Below are 23100 nucleotides of genomic sequence, written 5' to 3'. Positions count from 1 at the left end.
CGGTATTTCAGGGTTCAGCATGGGCTGTTAGGCAGCTTGGCGGAGCGCGACGATGGCATCGCCCCGGGTGTGTGCGCAGCCCCTCGGCCAGCCAGGCGCCTGAGGCTGCGGCTCTGCCGCCCCCCGCTGCTCCCCCTGCCGGGGCCACCGGAGGAGAAGGCTTTTTGCCGGGAGAAGGCACCGAAGTGATGGGCTGAACTTATGGGAGGCACCAGCACCCGGCCAGGCGGAGATTCGGGGGCCCATCGGGAGGCGTGAAGGGCCCGGCTTCAGTAAGGGCATGGCCAAAGCTTTCTTCAGGCTACAGAAGTTTCTCCGTCGGACCCAGTTTCTGCTCTTCTTCCTCACAGCAGCTTACCTGATGGCTGGCAGCCTCCTGCTGCTGCAGCGGACCCGCTTGGTTATCCAGCAAGGTTCGCGTGGGACCTCTGCTAACCAGGCCCTGCCAGTGCCGGACGGGGTGGCCGGGGTCGGGATCGTGGACCCCAGGACGCTGCAAAATCCCAGCCCCAGGCTGCTGGTGGGCATGGACGCGATGCAGGAGCCGGCCCTGGACCAGCGGCACAGCCCAGGGTGGCTTGTGTCCCGCAACTCGGAGCTCAGGCAGCTGAGAAGACGGTGGTTTCACCGGTTCATCAGCGACCAGGAGCCCATGCAAACAGCGGGATTGAAAGCGATGAAGCCCACTGCTGAACACAAAGGTAAGGGATGCACCCCCCACCCCGTTTTCTGGCACGCACGTAAACCGCATCTCCTCCTGGGACTGTCCCAGGCAGGGTGGTGAGCACCACAAAGCGTCCCTGCAGGAGCGCCTTCTTTATGGCTCATCACCACGTTCAAACCAGTTCTTGAGCATACGCACAGGCCAAAGCATGATCCTGACGTCCCTGGTCATGCTGAGCTGCAACTTCCTCCAAAAATGTATTTTTATTGATCGAATGGAAGCCCAGGCAGTGAAATATTCTTCCATAATTTAAATTCTTTTTTCTTCAAGCAGGCAGGGATGAACCCTGTTTAATTGATTTTCTTTCTCAGAACAGGGAACACGTTAAAAACGGGTTTTATTAAATTAACTACCCAAAACCACACAATACCTGAAGCCTAGAAGTGCCTCCTTGCTGCTAGCATATACCAAATCCTGCTATTGCAGACACTGTCGCTGTTCCTGACCTGCCCTCTGTGACCATCCCTGCAAACACTGTTCTTAGGGGCACAAGACGTGGGCTGCAAAACACTTCTTCCCTTACTGAGTGCCAAACCAGCACCGCAAGGAAACGAGAGCTCCAGGATTGGAGACAAACTCCCAGTGTTTGGCAAGTTTGCTGGAAATTAACAACAGGCCAAGGGGAGTGCAAGGGGAATTCACACCGCTGCAGTGCATCAGCGGCCAGAGCAGAGGGTACAAAACTCATTGTTTTCCAACCCAAATGGAAAGCTGTTCAGGTTTGACAGAAATCTGAGTTCACTTCAGGTGAGCCTGATTCTACTGCCCTAACTGCTGCTGATAAATACCTGCACAGACTGCTTCGGTTTATCCAGCAGCAAAGCTTTTGAGAAACTATTATCCAGAGCAAGCAAAGAAGCCAAAAGGAATCTGTAGATGTTCACCTGCATGGCTTTACACCCCAGGGACCCCCAGGCGAGCTGGGGCCGGCAGCCCCCAGCCCAGGGCGCGCGGGGGGAGCACAGCTGGGTGCGCGCGGCCGGGGGCTGTTGCACAGCTGAGCTGCAGCGGGGCTGCAGCCCCGACTCCACAGCCACCGCCGGCTGGGAGCAGAGCAGCCCCCGTGGGGAGCACCGGGATTCAAGAGAGGGGACTGACCATGCTCTCGAGGCTGCAGCATCAAACTATGACTTTGCGATCTTTGATGCACTGACATTTAGAAGACCTAGTTGTTCTTGGAGGTGTTTCACTGATAGTAACAAAAGCAAGGGGGTCTGAATGACGAGACACCACATTACTCAACTGCTCTTTAGTTCTTTGAATAAATTTCCCCAAACAAAAGGGTATCTTCTGCAAAAATCCCGCAAAATGGGTGCTGCCTCATGACTCCTCCTGAGTGAATTGTTGGAAATGGTAACACGAAGGCGATAGCGATGGTGTACGGGAGATGAGTCACACAGCGTGAGTCAGGCAAACTGTAACCGCCGGAGTTACCTGGAGCACCAAGCTGGAGCTTCCAGGAGTGCTCCACAGGCGCTTCGTAACATCCCGTTGCTGGCAGGCTCTGGTGGCAGCGCAGAGGCTGCAAAGCACAGAAGTCTCCCAGAGAACCCCACTGCGTTTCGTGACGTGCCCTGAGCCCGTGGCCTGTGTGCTCAGGGGCTGCCCTGGAACACGAGGGTGCAGCTGCTCCGTCCGGCGCACCAGTGACCAAGCCTGGCGCAGGGGTGCAGAAAGCTGTCCCCATCCCTGTCCCCATCGGGAAGGACGCAGACACCGCTGGCTCTGCGGGAGGGGGATGGACCTTCACCGTCAGCAAATATGTCTTTTGCTGACCTTGGTCACCACAGACTCTGATAAGCTCTTCAGCGACAGTTGCAGAAAAGAATGACACGAACCCTCTGGGCTACCACTGTAGTTCCTGTACCTCATAAAACCAGTATTTAACATTCATGAGTATTACTTTTTCACTCTTCTGCGAGCAGCAGACATCCAGCTCTCAGCTGGTCGGTGGAGGCTGTGGCTGTATCCAGGAGGGGCTCAGGCTGGCTGCTGCCTGGGCAGGTTTGCTGTTCCAGGATGGGGAGGAAAGAGAGCACACAAAAAGAGGGCACATTACGTTCCCTTGCCCCGGATGCCCTGTGATTTGTACTTTCACGCTGCATGGCTGGTTTCGGTGGGTTCAATGATGTAAACTCGGCTCCCTGAACTCAGCAAGGGCCCACGAGCCCTTTGGCTTTGCCTTTTCCCCAGCCCCGACTGCGTGTAGCCAGCACCGGTCCTCCCTCCACCCACTGCAGCCGCTTGGGCTGCTCCAGTCCCTCTGGTGTGCGGGGATTTTTTTTCCCCAGGTGAACAAAACAATAGATAAAAAGTAGAGAAATGTGGTGAGGCTTTGTGAGCCACTCTAATACCAGGCCGAGTATAAACCTGTTCTTTAACAACTTAACACCAAATTAAACCCAAAAAGATAAATTTTGAAAATTATCCATAAAGTTAGTTAAGGCCAGTGCCTTGCTCAAGCTCTAACTGCTGACTGAGAGGAGCCAGAAGGACTATTTATTGCTACAGCCCACCGAATTACGTTAATTCAAATATGCATTGTTTGAACATCTGACTGAACACAAAGTGCCATTATTAATAACAGTATTGTTAACAAGCATTGGAATGCCTTTGGAAATTATCAATTAAAACTTTAACTACCTATGTAGAGCATGTTATCTTCCCCCCGCACACACTTATCCTAGTAAACTTCCCGGCTTGTTATTTCATTATGGATCCCTTCCAAGATGTAACGAACTCCTCCATGGTTATAATGCTTGTTAAAGTCTCAGGGTTGCCCTGCGGCTCCCGCTCCGCAAAGCAGCACATTGCTGTACCGCGGAGGCTGTGTTAGTGCCGTCCTCATTGGTGCCATCCCAACAACACCCCGGCGTGCTGGCGCGGCACGGCCGCTCTGCCCATGCACAAGGATGGCAAGCCATCCTCAGTGTGCTTCCCGGGCAGACCCTCAACCTGATAGAAAACCGATGGCATCTGCTCCAGCATATTGCGAACACCTCGGCTCGCTCTGCCTTGCTCTGTGTCCACTACGAAGTGAGAAAATTCAAGGCTTTATTTTTTTCCTACCCCACCTCAAGCTACCTTGCCTGCTTACATTGCAAGTGGCTCAGGGCGGGGGTCACGTCTTCTGCCAGGGAGACTGGCAAATACTATTAGTGCCACAAATGGAAACAGGAATTTGTTAGGTAAAAAATGAAAGTTTTCTGTTAGGAGCGCTTCCAGTGGATGGGGTGTTTCATACCGTTTCCCCTGGCCCGGTCAGGCCATTGCACAGGTGCAGAGGTGACAGGGACCGGGTCACTGATGTGACGTGACGTTTGGCTCTGAGACCGCGCAGTCTCCCCGTGCCTCATTCATAGGAGGACATGAATGCGATATTGGGGGGACGCAGGGAGGAGGGCAGGCGCCGCCTGTGCCGCCGGCTTCCCGTGCCTCCCGGCTCGGGCTCTTGGGCCCCGCACACCGAGTTTGCTGCTGCTACTGGTTTGAATCAAAGTACCCAAATCAAAAGTCTCCGGTGAAACATAGAACATCTTCATTGCAGGTGTGTGACTCCCACCTCGTTCACAGCGTGCTGTGGGTGTATATTCACAGCTTGTGAATTGTCTAATTGCATGTTTGCAAATTACCAATGTACAGGTCTTCACATCTGTTGTTGTGTTTGTAACATTTAAATGTTTGATTTATTATTCCTAGCTCCAAAAATCTCCATTAGTGGCCTGAACTTTCTTTTTCTTGTGGATTATTTTATTGTTAATATAATGCTTTTTAGTTCCATTTTTCATCATATATTCTCTTCCTATCCACAGCTCATGTTATTTAATTTCCCTGTGTTATCATCTCAATACTGCTACTTCTAAAATCAAATTTCCTTTTTTCCTTCATATTTTAACGATAAAATGTACTTATATATACGCAATTGTTGTATAACAGTGGGACTCTACATCATCCTTCCAATATATATTAAAACACGGGCTGGATTTTAATAGTGTTCTGCTCGTGACAACAAAATGAGGCCTAACATAGAATGCAGTCTAAAAGAAATATTTATCTTTCATATGCTAAGTAAAGCAAGACGTATTTTAAAAGATTCGTTTGCACTGGAGAAAAAGAGATAGTTCAATGCGATAGCTAGACAGTGCTGCCTTGTTAAGACTGAAGTTATCTTTCTATTATAGCTTTAATAGAACTCTATGTACCCAAAGAAAATTGATTTTCTTAATATTTCTCTTGCAACATCTTATTCTCAACTAGAGATTTGCAAGAAAACTTGAGAGAAATCCAACAAGATTTCTCAAAGTTTATGCCATTTTGAAGACTGCCTTCTGCACTTCAGCGATTCGCCATGCTCTGTCACCGACGGGAGGGAGTCGAGCTGGTGGCAGCCGCCCGCGGGAACCCAGGCTCCGGGGCGGTGGCACACCCCGGGTCTGCAAAGGCAGGGGAAGGGGAAAGTCCAATTTCCCTTCGGTTCATTTCCACTCGACACGCGAGCTTACCCTTTAATAGCAGCTACAAAGGTTCGGTCCCCACAGGCAGGGCTGCAGCACAGGCAGGGACTGGATCCAGCACAGCCCTGCTTGCAACTTAGGGCGCTGGATGGCCGCTGGCTGGTTTTTACCCTCTCCCCCGTCTCCATCCCGTGCACGCCGCCTAACTCCGGTCTTGCATGCACACAGGCACCTACGTGGGATGCTTCAGCGATGATTCGAGGGACAGGACGCTGAAGGGAGCTGTGTTTTATGACTTAAGAAAGATGACGGTATCTCACTGTCAGGAAGCTTGTGCTGAGAGGTGAGTGGTACCTTTTCACTGCAAGTTTGCTCTTTTCTGACAATAAGTGGAACTGAATTTGAAATGGGAAAAGCATGCATATGTTAAATATATAGCATCTGTGAAAACTGTGATTATCTCATACCTTCAGGCATGGCGTAGCTCTGCTACCTTGCTTAAAGTAGACTATTTCATTGTTGCCTATCCGCTTTATTATAGCATAGCTACTTAAAATATATTTTCTATTGTCCTGGTCAAAAATTACTGGTTTGTTAGATAATCTTTGTTAGATCACAGAATCACAGAATGACAGAATGGTCAGGGTTGGAAGGGACCTCTGGAGATATCTGCCCTCTAGCCCAAATCTTTGATCTAAAATATAAAAACCTACAGACAAGCAAGCCCTCCCAGAACCAGGAGAGAGCAAGACGACCGGGTGCCCGGCGGGGAGCGGAGCTGGTGCTGGTCGGGGAACGGGCAGGGGCAGCTCCTGCACCGCTCTGCCCGCCCTGCTCAGCCAAGGCAGGGCATGGGCCGGGGGCGATCACTAGTACCTGGGGCAGGATGATATGAAACTATGAAAAAGACTTCCCATTGTTCCTAAGCACTAGAGAAAGCAGAAGAAACAATGCAATTTAGAGCTATTCCTGTGAAATTTGCTTCCCTTGGTCCGTAGGGCAGTGCAGTGCACGTGGATCCCGTTGCTTTAGGGGTGCCCAAACTGCAGCTTAACCCCATCTATTGTAGCCCATGAGGGGCTCTCAGACCCCCATTCCAGCCCAGTGCCCTGCGGACACACAACGATGCTCCAGACGGAGCTGTCCCTTGGGTGAAGGAAATGGCACTCTCCCCTCGGATGGACGGACCGCCAGGCCCCATCAGACGGGTTGTGGAGGACGCGGAGCCAGGCCCGGGCGCGGTGCGGCCAGCGGAGCGGTCAGTGCGGCAGAGGCACCGAGCCCCGGGCCTGCTGCTCCAGCAACGGCCTTGCCTTGGTCTGAGCACTGAGAATTGCCTGACGGGATCCAAAACGCTGTGTAACAGAACCTCTGAGAGGGGATTGTCTTCTCTGTCACTCGAAACCATGCTAAACATTTCTGGTCAAAACCTGAAGTAGTAGCTCTGGGTTGGGGTGGCGTCGCCCCGGCGGTGAGGCCATGACATCCGCGGTGCTGGGAGGGCAAAGGCACGCTGTGCTCCCGCGGGAACACGGGAATGAGCACATCCGCGCAGCCGGGGACGGGGCTGTCGCTCAGACACCCACACTGGGAGGCAAAAACCACCTCGCCCTCCCCAGGACTGCCCCGGGGCCCAGGCCGGCTGCGCTGGGCCGACTCTGGCCACCGCCACTGCATGCGGTACGAGATGGCTGCCCACCCTGAAGAGGCCGCGCTGGTCCCCGGGGCCGGCAGCGCCTCCGGAGCCGGGCAGCAGAGGTGTACGCCGCACACAGGGACAGGCTCCCGCCTTCGTTAGGTACAAACTCGGGAACAGACGGGATGCCAGTACTGACAGTGCCTGGTTTTGTTCCCCACAGGGCTTACACCTACGCGGGCCTGGCATACGGGGCAGAGTGCTACTGCGGGAACAAGCTCCCGGCAACCGCCTCGAAGCCCGAGGAGTGCAACAGCGAGTGCAAGGGGGAGAAGGGCTCCGTCTGCGGAGGGGTGAACCGGCTCTCCGTCTACAGGGTGGAGGAGCTGCGGGCAGGAGCGAGACGACGTAAGTGGGTGTGCGACCCGAGAGAGGCGGCCGCTTGCCCCAGGGGGGGGACGTGTGGGCTGTCCCTGCTGCTCGTCTCGCTCCATTTGTCACTAGAGTTCCAAACAGCAAAGGACAAAGGTGCCCGCGGGGCCCGGTGTCCATTTGCTGCTGGTCCGGTCCCTGGCTCCCTCCCTGGAATAGCAGTGCTGCTCACCGCCTCGGAGCGGCCAGACATGCCTGGCACGCTGCCTCAGGGCTGCCACACAGAAAGTTAGTGTCACCGGGGAGGAAACAAAATACAGTGCAGAGTGACTGCAACAGCAGCAGAATTTCAGCTGAGGAAAAACTACTCCCTCTCGCATCCATTGCTGAGGGACAAACCCACGTGTGTTTAAGAAACAACCGTAAAGTGGGCACCTTATAGCAGAAGGGCAGAAAAATAGTTGTACCAATGCCACCCTAAGCTCAGGAACGATCTCGAACAAAGTGCCATGTGACAGCAGCAGGAGAATAAGTAGGGGCCAGAGAGAGGGGCACACCAGTCTCTCTCCTAAGCGAGAGAAATGAGACCACAGAGTTTCGCTCTTCCAAGGACTTCTGTTTTAGCGGTGGTTGGGATTGTTGTTTCATCGTTGGATGACACTTGCTCTACTTGTCATTCAATTAGCTACCACAGGAGATACGATAGATAAACCTTTGGGCCAACACAAAGTGCATAAAATATCTAAACAGCTGAGCAGTCGTTACTTCTGGCAAGCTCACAAGATCTTAAGGGATGTTATTTGCTGAGAAGCAGCACCACGACCTTAGGTTGTGCCGGTATTGATGGTACTTCATTTCTTCTTAAAGACAAGTCAAGGTTTGTACAATAATCCACCCAGCTACATATAAATTATATATCAAAGGTACATAGACCTAAATTGCTAGTGTCAGGCTGACAGGCACATTGGCAGGTTTCCCAGGACATGCATCACTGTTTGAATCCTCAGCATAAAATATATATACATATTTCACTGGAAAAGGCGGCATCTATTTTTTTCTAAGGTATTAATGAATTAGTCATCAAATTAGTCTAGCCTGGAGCTAGATTTGTATTTTGTTTGCCCTTAGTAATACCTGATATTTCACTGTTTGAAGAATCCCACTGACACAAGATAGCTGAGGGGCCAACAGAAGTATTAATCATGATGAACAAGTATATTGGAAAGTAACTCTGAAACTGTTACGGCATCCGTGATTTACACTGTGCAATGTAGAGAACAGACTTAGCATAAGGCTTCTCCTTATGCAGCGCAGATCCAGTGGCATCTCCATTTAACCCCTCCTAGACATGGGTTTGCTGGCACCCCTCTCCATCCCTCGCCTCCCCCTTCCCACCCTGGCAGCTCCTGTGCCGCAGGACTCGTGCCCTCACGTCACATTAAACGCAATGAAGCTCAAAGTCTGCAGCTACTGCAGCCTGGGGATCGCTCTGGCACAGAGTGCCACTCTCCTCAGGGCAGGATTCAGCCGTCCTTCCCGGGAGAGCAGGCAGGCGATGGAAATACAGCACATTTCCAGTGTGCTCCATGGGTTCTTCCCAAACCCTGCTCCCTCCAAACCCTGCTCCCTCCTGCGTGCCGGCGTGGGCAGTTCAGGCTTTCTTCCTGACCCACTGAGACAACCCTAAACATGTTCATAAACATTTTGTTTCAGGAATTAAATATTAGCGTGAGATTTAGTAGGAATTCTTTCAAGAACATCCTGAGAAGCCAAAAAACGTCTGTTCCTTTATTCTCTGGTGCTGTGCTTGCAGTGATCTGGCCCCAGGGAGACTCCCACTTCCCCACGACATGCATAGAGTTATTTTATTTTCACATCTCCTGAGTGATCCCAAAGATATAACATTGCTTCTGGTAACTAGTTTGAACAGTTATTAGGACAATATTTAAGCAGTTTCTCCTTAGATAGCTCTTGGCTCAAGCTGGAGAATCTGGGCCCTTCTGCCAGGAAACTCATGCAGAACCAAATTTTTCCTCCAAAACTGTGCTGCATCTCTCCTGTCATCCAACACATTTCCCACATGGGTTCTAGTGAGTATTGTTTAAGGCAGCCAGTGGGTGTGGACCAGGACTCAGACGACCCAAACTTATTCCCAAATCCACATTTCTCCCTATTGAGTCATGCCAGGCAAACTCAGTGCAGAGCGATGAAGTAAATGCATTTTCCACCTTTGTAAAGCCTAAGAATTGCAGCAGTGTTGTACAACACTCAGACCTTTTTCTTTTTCTAAGCAGCCACCCAATGTTATTTTCTTCATCACCATTAGTTCCTCTGGGCAAATGCACAGCCTCACCTGCGGTAGTGAGTTTTGTGACAGCTTTGGGTCTTTGGTTCTGTAAGGGGATATTTCTCTTTTAAGCGGGAGGGAGAATTGTTTTACTGCTTGTAACAACTCTTTGGGCCAAATCCTGACTTCAATCACAGTGATGCAAAACAATGGAGCAATTCTGCCAAGCTCTGTGGCATTTACACAGGAGCAGGTGAGATCAGAGGCTGACGCTAAAGACTTGCAGCAAGCTGCTCTCCCTGAAGAGCGAACCGCAGCCTGGCTCAGAGTGCGAGGGCTGCGGCACACTCCTTGCCCTGGAGAGCAGGAGTGGGAAGAGGAGAGGGACAGCTCAGCAGCTGAGCAGATGCGCAGGAAGGTGCGGCCCTGGGAATGCTCCCAGGATTCATTTAAATTCCTTTCCTTTTCTGGTGCAGATCATGGGAAGCTTTGTAGATTTTTATCGGGGCTTTTAAGTCTTTCAGGGGAAGGCATGTCTTCAAAAGAAACTGGGCTTGCAAACAATAGCAATGCCCTCCACTGGCGGAATTTAATTTAAACTCTTCGCTGCAGCCCTACTTTCAGTGGTTAGTACAAAGCGAAGGGCATGTGCTCCTTTCAATACCACAGGATTTGCAACACATTTTTCTAGTGTATATCATGGTTTCTCTTATTTCTACAGCATTTGGAATATAGAATTTATTTTATTATTTTTAGCTTCTGAACCTAATACTGTTCTTTGTGAAGAGGCAGGATACTACGGACATTGTTTTCTCAAGAGAAACCTATTTCATATCCCTGCAGGGAGGAATGTTATCTATCGAGGATGTTTTAGAGCTCCAGAAAATTTAACAGACACCTTTCCAGCCTCTTTGATACAGCCCAATTTGACGGTGGAGATGTGCTCTGAATTTTGCTCCAAGAAAGTAAGAACAGTTCTCATTTCACATCCTTTCTTCTTTTTTGTTATTTTAAATTTTAATCTACTAAGGGAATAGCAGAGATTAGTGCCTTAGAGCTTTGAATTTGTAAATGAGTTTCTAAAGGCCAAAACTCATTCGAGTAAATACCCAGTGATGCATCTGGTCCAGCCGCTCTCTGGAGTGGGGAAGGCGGGAGGGAAAGCCATCAGAGGGATGCCACTAAACATGACGCACAGAAAAGCCATTCTAAGTGACGAGTATCGACCCTGAGGAAATCAATACCATTTCCGTGTCACATTCAAACCAAGCCCAGAGCCAGGTCGGACCCTCGGGGAGGTCTCGGTGGCTGCGGCTCTCGGGGAGACACGCTGCCGACGGGTGGAGGTGGGCTGAGCAGCGCCCGAAAGGCGGCTGCGGTGCCCGCCGGGGAGCTGGTCCCCACTCGGCCCTCCGGGAGCCACGGGCAGAGCGTGGGCAGGGCAGGGACACCGATCCCCAGCGCCCTCCACGGCGTGCGGCCCCGTCTGCTCCCCTCCAGGCTGGTCCTTTTGGTCCCAGGGTCCTTGACAGTGCAGCAGCAGGCACTGCCGTGGCGAACAAGAGGATTTAATGCTGAGGTACTACACACAGGTTTTATACCAGCACGTAACTGTGCTGGCTAGGAACGTGATACAATCTTAAATATTAGGGGGAAAAAAAAAAAGCTTCCAGATAAAAATTTTAGCAGATAAGCACACTGAAAGCAAGTGGACTTTCCTGGTACTTTTATACAAACGTGTCTCTTTCCACACTAGAAGAATTTATACCACTTTCCCTATAACCTATGTAATTTAAATCTAATCTATCATAATTTAAAATGGAACCATTGTAGAACTTCATGCCAATATACAAGACTACAAGAAAGCAACGAATAAGGTCAGCTGTGCACTTACTGGCTCTTGGACAGACGGTGAGAAGGGACACACTAACATCCGCTGTCCTGGTGCACACTCTTGGCCTGACGCATCCGCCACGCTTACCCCAGAGTGAGACCACGGATTTAAGAAGTGAAGGAGTTTGACTTTGATGGACTCGGGTATCCTCACGAGAGGGAACATCTGTCCTGGGGCACCCTCTGCTTTAGTGGCTGTTGCAGCGGTTGGTTCCCTTCCCCCTTCCCTTCCTCCCACAGAGGAGGGTTCACTGTCTGGTCAGATTTAGCCCACAGCCACATTCAGCCTCATGCACTACACTGAACATTCAATTACTTTGTCTTCTAGCATCACAGAATTGATTAAAACTATTAAGGCATGAACAACAAATCTTCTTAATTACTAGGTAGAGTGGGAAAGCTTTTCCCAGTCAACATATCCTCTATACCAGCTCATCAGTGGTTTAAGAATGCATCATGGAATTAACTCTGTGCAGCGAATTGCAGTGAATCACCCGTGTACCCCGTACACAGTAGCATACAAACATGCACACAAATGTGCTCTCACATCCTCTATGCATATAAATGTTCAGTAAAGCGGGACTTCACGAGCAATTCATTTCAAGCTCTGCCATTAATCTATTGTTTAATGGTGGAAAAAATCTTAATCTTTCTGTCTCAGTTTACCCACACGTAACATAATTTTATTAATATTTTCTTATGAAGCGCAATTAATTATTGCTTCTCTATGTGGGAGAATGGTATGAAATATCTGGAGAAGTTATTTTCAGATGTGCCTAAATATGAGGTCAATGTTTTTAAGCACAGTCATGCCATTCTGGTTTTGGGAGGTGACTTTTCTAAATAAGTGGGGTTTCAGAAGTATAGTTCCTGGAGGGTTTTCTGGCCATGCAGCTGAAAAGTGGAAGCATCAGAAACTACTGGTGAGTGAAAAGGCCAGGAAAAAGACCACAACCAAAACGTACCACATTGGTGTGACATTTGAACAGGACTAGGATAGAGGAGAGCAGCAGGACAGAGGAAACTGTCCATCTCTGCAGAACAGAGTTGGAGTCAATGCAGGTTTGCTTGGGGAGGCTTGCGTGGGAAAGCCATCAGCAAACCAGAAATCCTAAAGGAGTATCTAAACAGACTCTTTCTGCACAGAGGGCATGGAGGGGGCTGAAGAATGACAACATTAAGAGGAAAAGGTATGGAAGGAAGGTGAAGAAAAGGCTTGGTATCTCTCTCGTTTATTCCCTCCCTAAAATGGTGCAGTAACAAATGGCGCTGTCGTTTTGGTCCAGCCTGTTATGCTGAAAGGAATTACCCCGCCAGCGGGATAAGCTAGTGGGCTTTTAAATGGAACTAGTTGGATGCTTAAAGTTAAACACATGCATAAGTCTCTTGCTCTTTGGGACTTCGAAGAAAACCAAATTGCGGCATACCATATTTATTTGCTAACCACTCGAGTTGCTTTGTGCAGCTGAAATGGTAGCTCCAGCCCTTGGAAGGATTTGAGATACGAATTTGAGGCAACAACTTCAGATGAAACCTGCTAAATACCTTTAATTATCAATTTCTTAATTAACAGAGTGATGACATGGCTTAATAGCAGCCCATTATCGCCCCGTAACGCAGATCTAGGCATGTGTTTCTGTGCTAGGTCCCTTGGCCAGAAGCCATAGTTTTCATATATGCTCCTCTATAAGCCAACCTGCATACTAAATGAGCCGTCTCCATTTGAATTTATATTTTTAAATAAACACTCCTTTTACCACTCAGCTGCTGAATGCAGTTAATATGGTGACGTGAATAAAAGCTGGGAGAACACTAAGTCTTGAGGAGAGAACCTCAGTATCTCAATGCATCCAAAAGCCATGCCAGCAAGTTTGCTTACTTGAACATTACCAACTCTAAGATGCTTTTTATTTTCTTTATATAGCAATATACAGAATACAGCAATCTTATTATTTTAAAAATAGATCTGCTATTTTGGATTCCAGATGTAACTACATGCCATTATTTATCCATAAACAAAAGACTCCCAGGATTTTGATCCAAATGCCTCTGTAGAAGTCATGCAGAGTGTTTCCATAGCTTCATTTAGATATTTTTTCCTAAACACAATAAAACAAAGACAAGTAGACCACCTCAACTGACACAGATAAGCACAGCCTCTCTTGACTTTATTGCGGACAGTGAGAAGGGAGTATTTCAAATCAGGGTCACATTGGGTATAACAGTGCATGAAGGAAATGTCTCCTCCCCTCAACAAATCACAGTGTGAAACAAGCCAGATTTTTATGCAAGGGCGCGATTGGCTTTATGGAATTTATTCTTTGCTCTTAACATATCCAGTTCAATGAAAACTTGACGAATTACTTCTAGGTTTGTTGCAAAGTGAACATGCCCATTTTTAAATAAACCAAATCCATCATTTTTACTTAGGAGAGAAATTTCCTTCCATGACTAGCCAGCCCCCCATCTCTTATTCTTTTTGGTTGATCGAGAGCAAATTTTTAACTGTGTCAGATAGGAACATTAGTATAGGAAGTTGGAAAAGAAAGTAATTTAGCAGAGTAATCAGAGTAGAACCATTAAGTGTATTTTTAATCTAGTCATAATTCTTAATTTGAATACAATCTAATAAAAACCAATTAGTGATTGAATCATCACATCACCTGTGTTGCTATTGAAGAATGATTGCTTTCCTCACAGTGCTTAAAACTACCTGTTGAGGCTTCCTCTAGCAAGTTCTTCTGTAAATAGTCCCCTTGACATCAGCCCTCCCGGACTCACAGCTTGCAGTGACACCTGAGCCCGTCAGTGCATGCTCGAAAGCTCAATCCAGAAAAACACTTACTCACAGACCCGCAGATTTCTCTGGCAGTACGCTGGTGTTTGGCTGGAGTGAAGCATCACAGATCTGTGCACGCTGAGGACTAGTCCTGCACTTAAAGGTTACACGGTTGCTTAAAGCCATAACCGCAGCGCGGAGCATACACAAGAACACAGTTGAGCAAAGTGGACGCCTTGTAGTTTTGATTAAACAGTGATGGGAAGTCGAGACTGAATAGGTTACTTTGCAATCACTTTGTGCGCTGCATCAGATAGCTGCACAGTCCCAATAATCAGCGGCTGATTACAGCACTTGGTACCGGTGCTGCGGATCCTGCTGCGACTCCCAGAACTACTGCCGTGCTCCTTTCCACGTCTGTGCTGCCACCATGGAAACTCTGCAAACCTCCACCAGTGGAGCCCACCCCCTCCTTCTCCCCATCCTCACCCACCGCCAGCCCCAGCAGCAGGAACGCTGCAGAACAGCGCCGTACGCACCAGCGCTTCTGCGGACGCACACGTATGGAGAAGCGTTTGCTTAGGTCTCTTCACAAAACCTCCAGCCTTCCAGAAAAGTCAGTCGCTTGCAGGTGGCACTTGGCACGAGGTACAAGGTACATTTTTATGCTATGCTGTGTTTGAGGGCCGGGACGCTTATTAATTTCTCAAACTGAAAAACACTACTTGACTCTAAAGGAAAAATTTCTGTTTGCAGGCAGAAACAGAACTAGTTTGCCCTTGGATCCAATCAGTAAATAGTTTTTGACAATGTCATATCTCATTCGCTAAGCAAATGTTGGCTGTTTGGGCACAGATGGCACATGTGTTGTGTTGGACTCCTTATCAGAGGATGAACACGTGGGGAAGAGCCAGAGATAAGCTGCTCAGCAGTCCTGTCACGCACTCCCAGATGCCAAAAGCCTTTTAAAAGGCAAGAAGTGTTGATATGGAATAGGTGGAATGGAACTCCCAGCACTCGAATAACCCCTGACCTTCCTTCAGCCACTCTGTGGCCGCGCCGAGCCCACCCCTGCACGCCACGTCCCCCACGCCGCTGCGCGAGCCCCCGGGGGCTTCGGGAACCCAGGGATAAACAACCCCACTCCTCCCGGGAAAGAGGAGAAGGACTGAATTTTAGGGGGAGTTTCAGCAAAGTAGTAAGTGTGCTTTTCCTATTGAGCACATAAGCAACTGCTAATTTCTTCAGCAAATAATTAGCACACGTTTCGCTCAAACTTCTCTTAATTCTCATCAACAGTTGCCCAGCAGCCCAGCCTCACTGCGCTGCCACCATACTGCAGCGCTGCTTTGCCGCCTGTTGCCTGTTTTGGGCAAGACTGGTAAACCAAAACCTGAATCACTTTTCATCAAATCCATTGAAAAGAAATTTTTTACAGCCAGAAATTTTCCTTGGGAATTGTTTCCTTGCAATGAACACTACCTATAACTGTCTTGTAGTGGCACATTTTACACTCTGCCGACACACCAGGTGTCCTTTGCAGCGCTCAGTCTGCGTTTCGCAGGAGGTTTCCCTCTCTGGAAGCAAGGTAACAGACACCGAGACGCGTCCATGCCTGAAGACAGTGGGCAGAGCAGTGCGTGCCCAGAGCTCGCTCCAGCACCCTCTGTGCACATTCATTTTTTGCAAACTGTGAAGAAGTCAGACTAAGACGCATACTTTTTTATGGCTTCACTTTTTTCTTTCTGTTTTTGAACATGATTGCAGCAGTTACTGGGTCTAAATTTCCTTCGTCACTTAAATTCTTTAAGTTTAAGAGCAAGTTTCCTCCACATAAACTCTGGGAAAATCAAGTGAATAAGGCAAACCTTTTACCAGCAGACTCCTCAGTTTGGGAGAAATATAAATGGAAGTTTAAAGGTTCTCCAATTAAAAATGCTTATTTTGGGGGTAAGTAAGAGCAACCTTTCCCACACTGATGTGTTTTGCAGGTGGAATTAAACACTAGGTGCTGCAGGAATATTGTAACATTTTCAAGCTTTACAAAGCTTGTGCCCGAAAACCAATTATTAAGGAATTGCCATATGAAAGACAGTAGTATAAGAAGCATGAGCTTTACAATGATATATCAAACGCTGCTTTGATCTTGACAGCGGCCTTGTGAAGATTTATTTTTCTTTGTATAGCAGCAGCATTTCCCGCAGGCTGTTGATGCCGTAGCATTTACGCACTGATCTATTTTTTCTCTTTCGTAGGAGTTTCCCTTGGCAGTCATCCGAGGGCAGGAGTGCTACTGCGGCTACCCCACTGGGCGCTTCTCGCTGCACGACGGCGCAGATGGGCTGCTCTGCAGCGGGACGCACAACGCCGAGGGAAAATACTGCCTGGTCTATCAGACACCGGTGCAAGGTACGAGCTGCAGACCCACCAGTGCTGGAAATAGCCCCCGTGCCCCTTCTCCGGTGGGTAAAAGGGTAAAAGGGTAAAAGTTCGTGGCAGTCTTAGCCTCAACGGTTGGTATCACAATACAGGCAGGAATTTAGGAAACACCCCTTATCTATAATCCCTCCTTGCAATCGCGCTCATAGATATGCATCTTTCCATTCTCTCATTAAGCAGCACAGCCTCCCGCCTTCCCCCCAAAAAACAATTATTTTGCAGATGGGGAGAACAAGGCAGAGCCTGGGAAGGCATTCCCTGAGCCATGCTGCACCCCGTGCGGCCGGGGACAAGGACCCCATACTCTGGTTCCAGCCCTGCTCCTTAAACGCACACCCAGCCCTGTTATGCAGCCACCAAGGCAGCTCTGCAGACGCTAGTTTTGTCCTACCCATCTTCCTCTAAGATATTCATCTGCATACATGTTTCAAAGTTGGAAAATAAAGCAGAGAGTAAGGCTCCAATACGGTAAACCATTTAGGTGGCACCAGCAGCTTTATCCATGCAGTGATTTGCACCGAGTTCAGTGAAACTTCTCACAATCTTAAAATTAAACAAATTAAGTGCTTTTCTGGATTGATGTGGGGCTTTTTTCAACCCAACACCCTTTTTTTCTCCGCGCCTCCCGTTCAGAGGTAGACTGCAGACACTGTACGTAAACAGATCATGCAAGAAGAACGCTTGCGTTCATGAAATTGCTAGTACTTCCCACATCTCTGTAGATCAGTAGTAGGCGAGGACAGCCGCCTCTCGACTGTGCTGGCACGTTCTAGCCAGGGCTACATCTAGAGGCTGCTTTGAAGAATGAAGAGAGTGATTTCTAATTTATTTCCTGGCTTCTTGTTGAATCATCCCAGAGGGTCAAGACTGGTTCTTATCCTATCCTTGCTTTTATTGGCATGCTGAGAAATACGGTTAGGATTTACAAAAAGCACGTATGGAAACCAGGTGTCCAGCCCCTATGGTGATGAACGCAATGGGGGCTCGTCCCTGCCTTGGGCCCTTCGGAAAGGAATCGCAGGCTAGAGGTTTGACTGAACGCCAGCTCCTTTCAGTAGGAGGGGTTTCTCTTGCGTTACAAAACTCGCAATTTCCAGGTAGAGTGGTACATTTAGGGTTTCACTGAAGAGCCAACCTGCCAGGCAAATAGCCCTTCTCAAACAAGCATCAAAGGGCTTTTATCACAACTTGCTGGCAAGTACAATGGTTTGCCGCAGCTCTATAAAATAGCATTGCCTAACACAAAACCAGCAAAAACCTCTTCTGAGGATAATCTCTTTGGCCTCTTATGGCTGAATTAATTTTGGGAAGTCGCTGACTCACAACTGGACTCAAATTGATATCCTATATTCATAGGAGAGAGGAAAAGAAGCAATAAACCCTGTAATCAAGAGCTGTCAGTGGAATTATTAAAAAGCTACAATGCTAACAATGAAATATCTTCTGTACTCGCAGACACCCGCTGCACGGACAGGAAATTCTTAACTACCAAATCCAAAGTGTTTGTTGCTTTGTCGAGCTTTCCCGGGGCTGGGAATACGTGGGCTCGCCATTTGATAGAGCACGCCACAGGATACTACACGGGAAGCTATTACTTCGATGGAGCCCTCTACAACAAAGGTACCATATCCAGAAGGATGGGACACGCAAAGCCCTTCTGAGGCATGAAGCTCTGTTCACTCGCTCGAGCGTCCGTCTGCTCGGAGCCAGCAAAGGCTGGCACTGTCAGCATGTTTGGCAAAATTTAAAGACGTGCCTGAGACCTGTGGTCTCACACGGTGCGGACAGCAGCAGGGACTGCTCCAAGCAGCGCCCTGAGCCCGAGAGGCGGCTGCCTGAGCAGACAACAGCCAGGCTCTCCGTTTGCAAAGTCTGCGCGTCGCCTGCATTGGTGCTGCTGTGCGCACGCACGCATGCAGCTCCCATTGAAAAGACTGGTCCAAAAGACCAGTTGCCAAAAAAAAAAATGACTAAACCCTGAGGGTAAGAGCCTTCAGCAGCACATGATGTGACACAAGAGTTAAATTTTAAATGTTACTAACTATTCTGGGAGGACAGTATCCTGACGGGGCATGATATTTGGCAAGCGCCAAGTACTGGCCCTGTGAGAATCAGCCCTTTTGCAGCGAGGTGCCGACGAGTCCTCCTCAGCGGAGGAGAGCCCGGCGCCCAGCGCACACCCTGCTCTGCGGCGAGGGCTCCAGTGGGGACGGGCGTGGAGAAGCACACAAGGAGGTGGTACCCAACCTAATAAAGTCAATGCGCCTTGCAGGTCAGGGGCAGGCCAAGAATAAAATTCAGCCCTCGCCCCATGTCCTGGGCTGATGGGTTTCACTGACTGGTACTTTCACAACAGTTTTACACCACTGTAGGGAATGATTTAGAGTGTGAAAAGGCACAGACATATAATCAAGTGAAAAAGCCAACAATCCTTCTTGTCAAACAGGTTTCAAAGGAGAAAAAGACCACTGGAGAAGCAGAAGGACCATCTGTGTGAAAACGCACGAAAGCGGCAAGATGGAGATTGAAATGTTCGACTCTGCCATCCTGTTGATAAGGAACCCGTACAAGTCTCTGATGGCGGAGTTCAACAGGAAGTACGCCGGGCACCTGGGCTACGCCACCGACCGCAACTGGAAGAGCAAAGGTAAGGTGCCGCCCCGGCGCGGGACAGGGTGCCCGCAGCCGCTTTGGACAGAATGTGAAGCCTGTCTTCTCGGCACACTGGGAGGGTGTAACGCACTGGGACCGGAGTGAACACTGCAAACAAATTCAGCGGGACCTGAGTCCCACCACAGCTGAGATCAGTGCCAAAATCACTCAGACCTGCTCTTTGGGAGGGGTTGTGCTCTTGCCGTACATCCACCACCACGGCAAGGAGGGTAGAGCAGCTCCAGTCCTGTGGCCACAGGCATGTAGCAACATTGCTGCCACTGTGCCGTTTGGCAGAGAAAACGTGTCCAGGTACAACACTGCTGCGTACAGCCCATTTGCCAAGCTATGTGAGGTGAAGAAAATTTGCCCCTGCAGCATGTAATAACCATGAGAAATCTAACTTAAGATTTGGAGGATTCAATGGAGCGTGACATTTCCTGAAGGAAATTTTACAGCACTGCACAGGTGCTACTGCACTGCAGATAAATAAGGATAATAGCAATAAGGGGACTTGAGATTCAGTGTTCCTTGAACGCATGAGAAGAGTTCAGAATATGCCTGCCACGCTTCCTGCATTTGACTGGCAAGCTGGACTACAATTTCCCCACTGACTGCACTGCTGCATTAAGGCTCTGCAGCAGCGAAGAGATGGGCTCTGCGTTTCTCCTCGTGTGTATTTTAGGTATTACAGCTGTGGCTTGGCAAAGCACAGGGCTGGGGGAAGTCTCCTCTTTCACACCACATTTCTTTCCCAAGTTCATGTATGACCTTTCATCAGCCACAACTCAAGAACATATTCATCAAAAAAACAGACAAAATAGCACTTTAAAAAGAGAAAAAGTCTGGAGGGAATTGCTTTCCTGTACTGCAAACTGCAAATTGTTACATTTCAGCCACCTATGCTCTTTGTCCAGCCCAAAAGCTTTAGCCAGGATTATCTTGACCCTCAGAACATTAAATTATCAGAGACAGCAAATATAGATTGAGGTGTCATTAATGCCCAAGGCAAAGGTGGGAAAATAATTCAGTAAATTTTGTCCCAGTGATCCTGGCGGGTGACCCTAAAGTCCTCCCATGAGCCAGCAACAGAAGAATCTTCCCTATTAATCCTATTTCCTCATCCAGTCTCCCCACAAGCAGGCTGGTAAGCATGCAGAAAGATATGTTACTTGACAGATCTGGAAATCAAGAACACCTTGGGCCCCAGCCAAGATCAGTGTCTTGATTAAAAAGTTAATATATTATTATATATTATTAGTTTACATATATATTAAAAAATAAGCCTGTCTCCTTCTCAGCCTACATTTGAAATGGAGATAAAAGGGTCAAAAAAACACAAAAGTAAAAGAATCTGCTTGAAGTTACATGGCAAAGCTTTGGTTAAGCCACGAGCCGAGCAGGACCCGCTGCCTTCCCTGCTCATACCGCTCCACGGGCGTTCAGCCCAACTCTCCCGTCGCCCCCAGCCCCTGCGCAGAGCCGCCTGCCCGGCGCAGACGCCGCTGGTGGGTACGAGAGCTCAGCTCCCACAGAGGAGGCCCAGTGGAGACGCAGAGGCGCAGCTCTGCCCACCGCGGCGCTGCCATGGCCTGTCCCTCCGCAGCAGCTCGGCCACGCTCCCAGCCCCGTTAAGAGCCACCAGGCATGTGCCGTCCCGGCGAGCGGGGGCAGCAGGGCTAAGCATCATCTGTCTCCATGCCAGGAGCTGCAGAGCCGAGCTGCCGTACCCCGGCCACGCTGCGCTGCTCCAGCGTGTGCCCATCCGGCACCATCAGAGCGCTCCCAGCCGCCCCGCTCTTGCTGCAAAAGATAACGTTTGGAAACGGCTGAAACACAGCATGGCTAACATTGTCTCATTTTCCTGGTTCTCCTGTCCTCTAGAGTGGCCCGATTTCGTGAACAGCTATGCCTCCTGGTGGGCCTCCCACGTCCTGGACTGGCTGAAGTTCGGGAAGCGCCTCCTCGTCGTCCACTACGAGGACCTGAAGCAGAGCCTCATCCCCAAGCTGAAGGAAATGGTGGAGTTTCTGAATATGACCGTGACAGAGGACCGACTGCTCTGCGTGGAGAACAACAGGGATGGGAATTTCAAGCGGTCTGGTGCTAAGCAAAAGGATTTTGAGCCATTCACCCAGGAAATGAAAGATCTTATCAACAGATACATCCTGACAGTGGATGAAGCCCTGAGGAGAAGAAACTTCACAGGGCTGCCCAGAGAGTATGTGCCAAGATGATAGCCTGGTAGCACTCTGCTGTGTTTAAAAATAAAATATTTTTTTCTTAAAAAAAAAAAAAGAAAAAAAAAGACCAGAGCTTTATAGCAGTTAAAGCAAAGATACTTGTGGAGTCTGCTGAGCAGTGCAAATTCTCTCCACTCTCGGGTGTTCTTCAGGGCACTAAGTGCTCCAGATGGCAAGCAACGAAGGATGGAAATGGGGTTATAAACGGAGGCAAAAAGCTATTAGTGTCTACCTGTGCGTGCCCCTCCCTGCACAAACGGCTCAGACCTTCCCAACAGAGCATCCCTGCTTCTGCAGCGCCTTCTTGCCCCCGCTGCTATCACAGACCTGCCAGGGGCTGCTTGGGCTTTCACAGCAACTCTGGTGGAAATGGACACACGTAAAGGGGGAGGGAGGGGAAAAAAAAAAGTCTTAACACTGATAAACAATTTTCACCTAAGCATTTCAGAAAATCAGTTCCTTTCTTCTTAGTATAGCCCACTTGCTTCCTTCTCCCAGGTTTGCTGGGCAGGTCACCTGCCACAGTGGTGTCCGAGGTGCAGGGGGAGAAAAGCACCGATGGGTGAAGGTGCCCCAGATGCCTGGCAGAGATGCCTCAGGACCAACCCCAGGCATCCCTGCAGGAACGGCACAGCCTGGGGCCACGCGAGCTGCACAGGGAGGAGGGTCGTCCCCCCACGGTGAGGTGCACAGCCAGGGATCCATAGAAGGAAGCAGAAATTCAGCATGGTCAGGGATGGAAATCCCTGGGTGCCACCAGTCCCATGACCCGGCCCCAGGGCTGTGGATGAGGCCCCGGAGGGGTGGGAGAGAAGGGGCTGCTGCCTGTGCCAGGAGCTCAGCACAGGTTCCTGTGCCTCCATCCCTGCACCCGCTGAGTCACAGTGGGGCCGGGGACACACCAGGGCCAAATGTCGCTGTGCTGGGTGCTCGAAGCGGCCCCAGCCGGGCAGCACTGACATAAGCCCCGACCACGTGGGGAGCAAAGGGGATGAGTCCCAGCCCGGGCAGGATCCCACCTCCCCTCCCAGCCATGGAGGAAGGCTGAGGCAGTCCAACCCAAAAAAAGTTAAGCTACCTGTTGCTGCTCTCCGCAGCCACCCACAGCAGTGGTGCGTGTTTTATTTCTAACTCACCGCAGTTCCCTGCCATTTGTTTCATCCCGTGCTGGGCTGCGCGTGCGGTGCGGAGGGAGCACCCTGCTGTGAGATGCTTTTGTTCATATGAAATAAAGGATTCCTTAAAAACATGAGTGAAAATACTAGTTTTAATAAAACAAGAAGTTTATCCAACCCAAACCATTCTATAATATAAATGGAGCTGGACTCCTTCTACATGTGTTTCATTGACGCTGTAGAAGAAAACACAGAACATGGACCAGACTTTGGCCTGAGTGTCTCCCTGTTTGTGCTCCGCACGCGGCTCCTCATTGTGCTCTGGAGCACCCGGCGGGTGCGGACCTTGCTGCGGGGCTCTCCTGCTCCATCTCCGCTCCCCAATTCCTCCCACGGCGGCAAAAGCCCAGCGGCCGTGCGGAAGCAGTGCGGGACTGCGGTCGACTGAGTTGGTGCACAAGAAAAGCCGCGATCTCCTTTTGCTTACACAAGTGGCACAGCTTGAA

The 23100-nt window shown here is 49.6% G+C and overlaps 1 protein-coding gene across 1 annotated transcript; it reads left to right on the top strand.

Moving 5' to 3' along the window:
* Positions 1-280: 280 nt before the first annotated feature.
* Positions 281-21542, top strand: WSCD1 (WSC domain containing 1). Its single transcript, XM_009881443.1, has 8 exons — positions 281-701; positions 5407-5521; positions 7038-7222; positions 10317-10438; positions 16401-16554; positions 18040-18204; positions 19031-19231; positions 21121-21542. Exons 1-8 carry the CDS (start codon positions 281-283, stop codon positions 21471-21473), a joined length of 1716 nt encoding a protein of 571 aa, XP_009879745.1. The 3' UTR covers positions 21474-21542.
* The last annotated feature ends 1558 nt before the right edge of the window (positions 21543-23100 follow it).

The sequence above is a fragment of the Charadrius vociferus genome, unplaced genomic scaffold, assembly GCF_000708025.1.
Source record: "Charadrius vociferus isolate BGI_N301 unplaced genomic scaffold, ASM70802v2 scaffold323, whole genome shotgun sequence".
In the NCBI taxonomy this organism is placed as follows: domain Eukaryota; kingdom Metazoa; phylum Chordata; class Aves; order Charadriiformes; family Charadriidae; genus Charadrius; species Charadrius vociferus.
The sequence above is the reverse complement of the archived record's forward strand: the minus strand, read 5'-3'. Positions and strand labels throughout refer to the sequence as shown.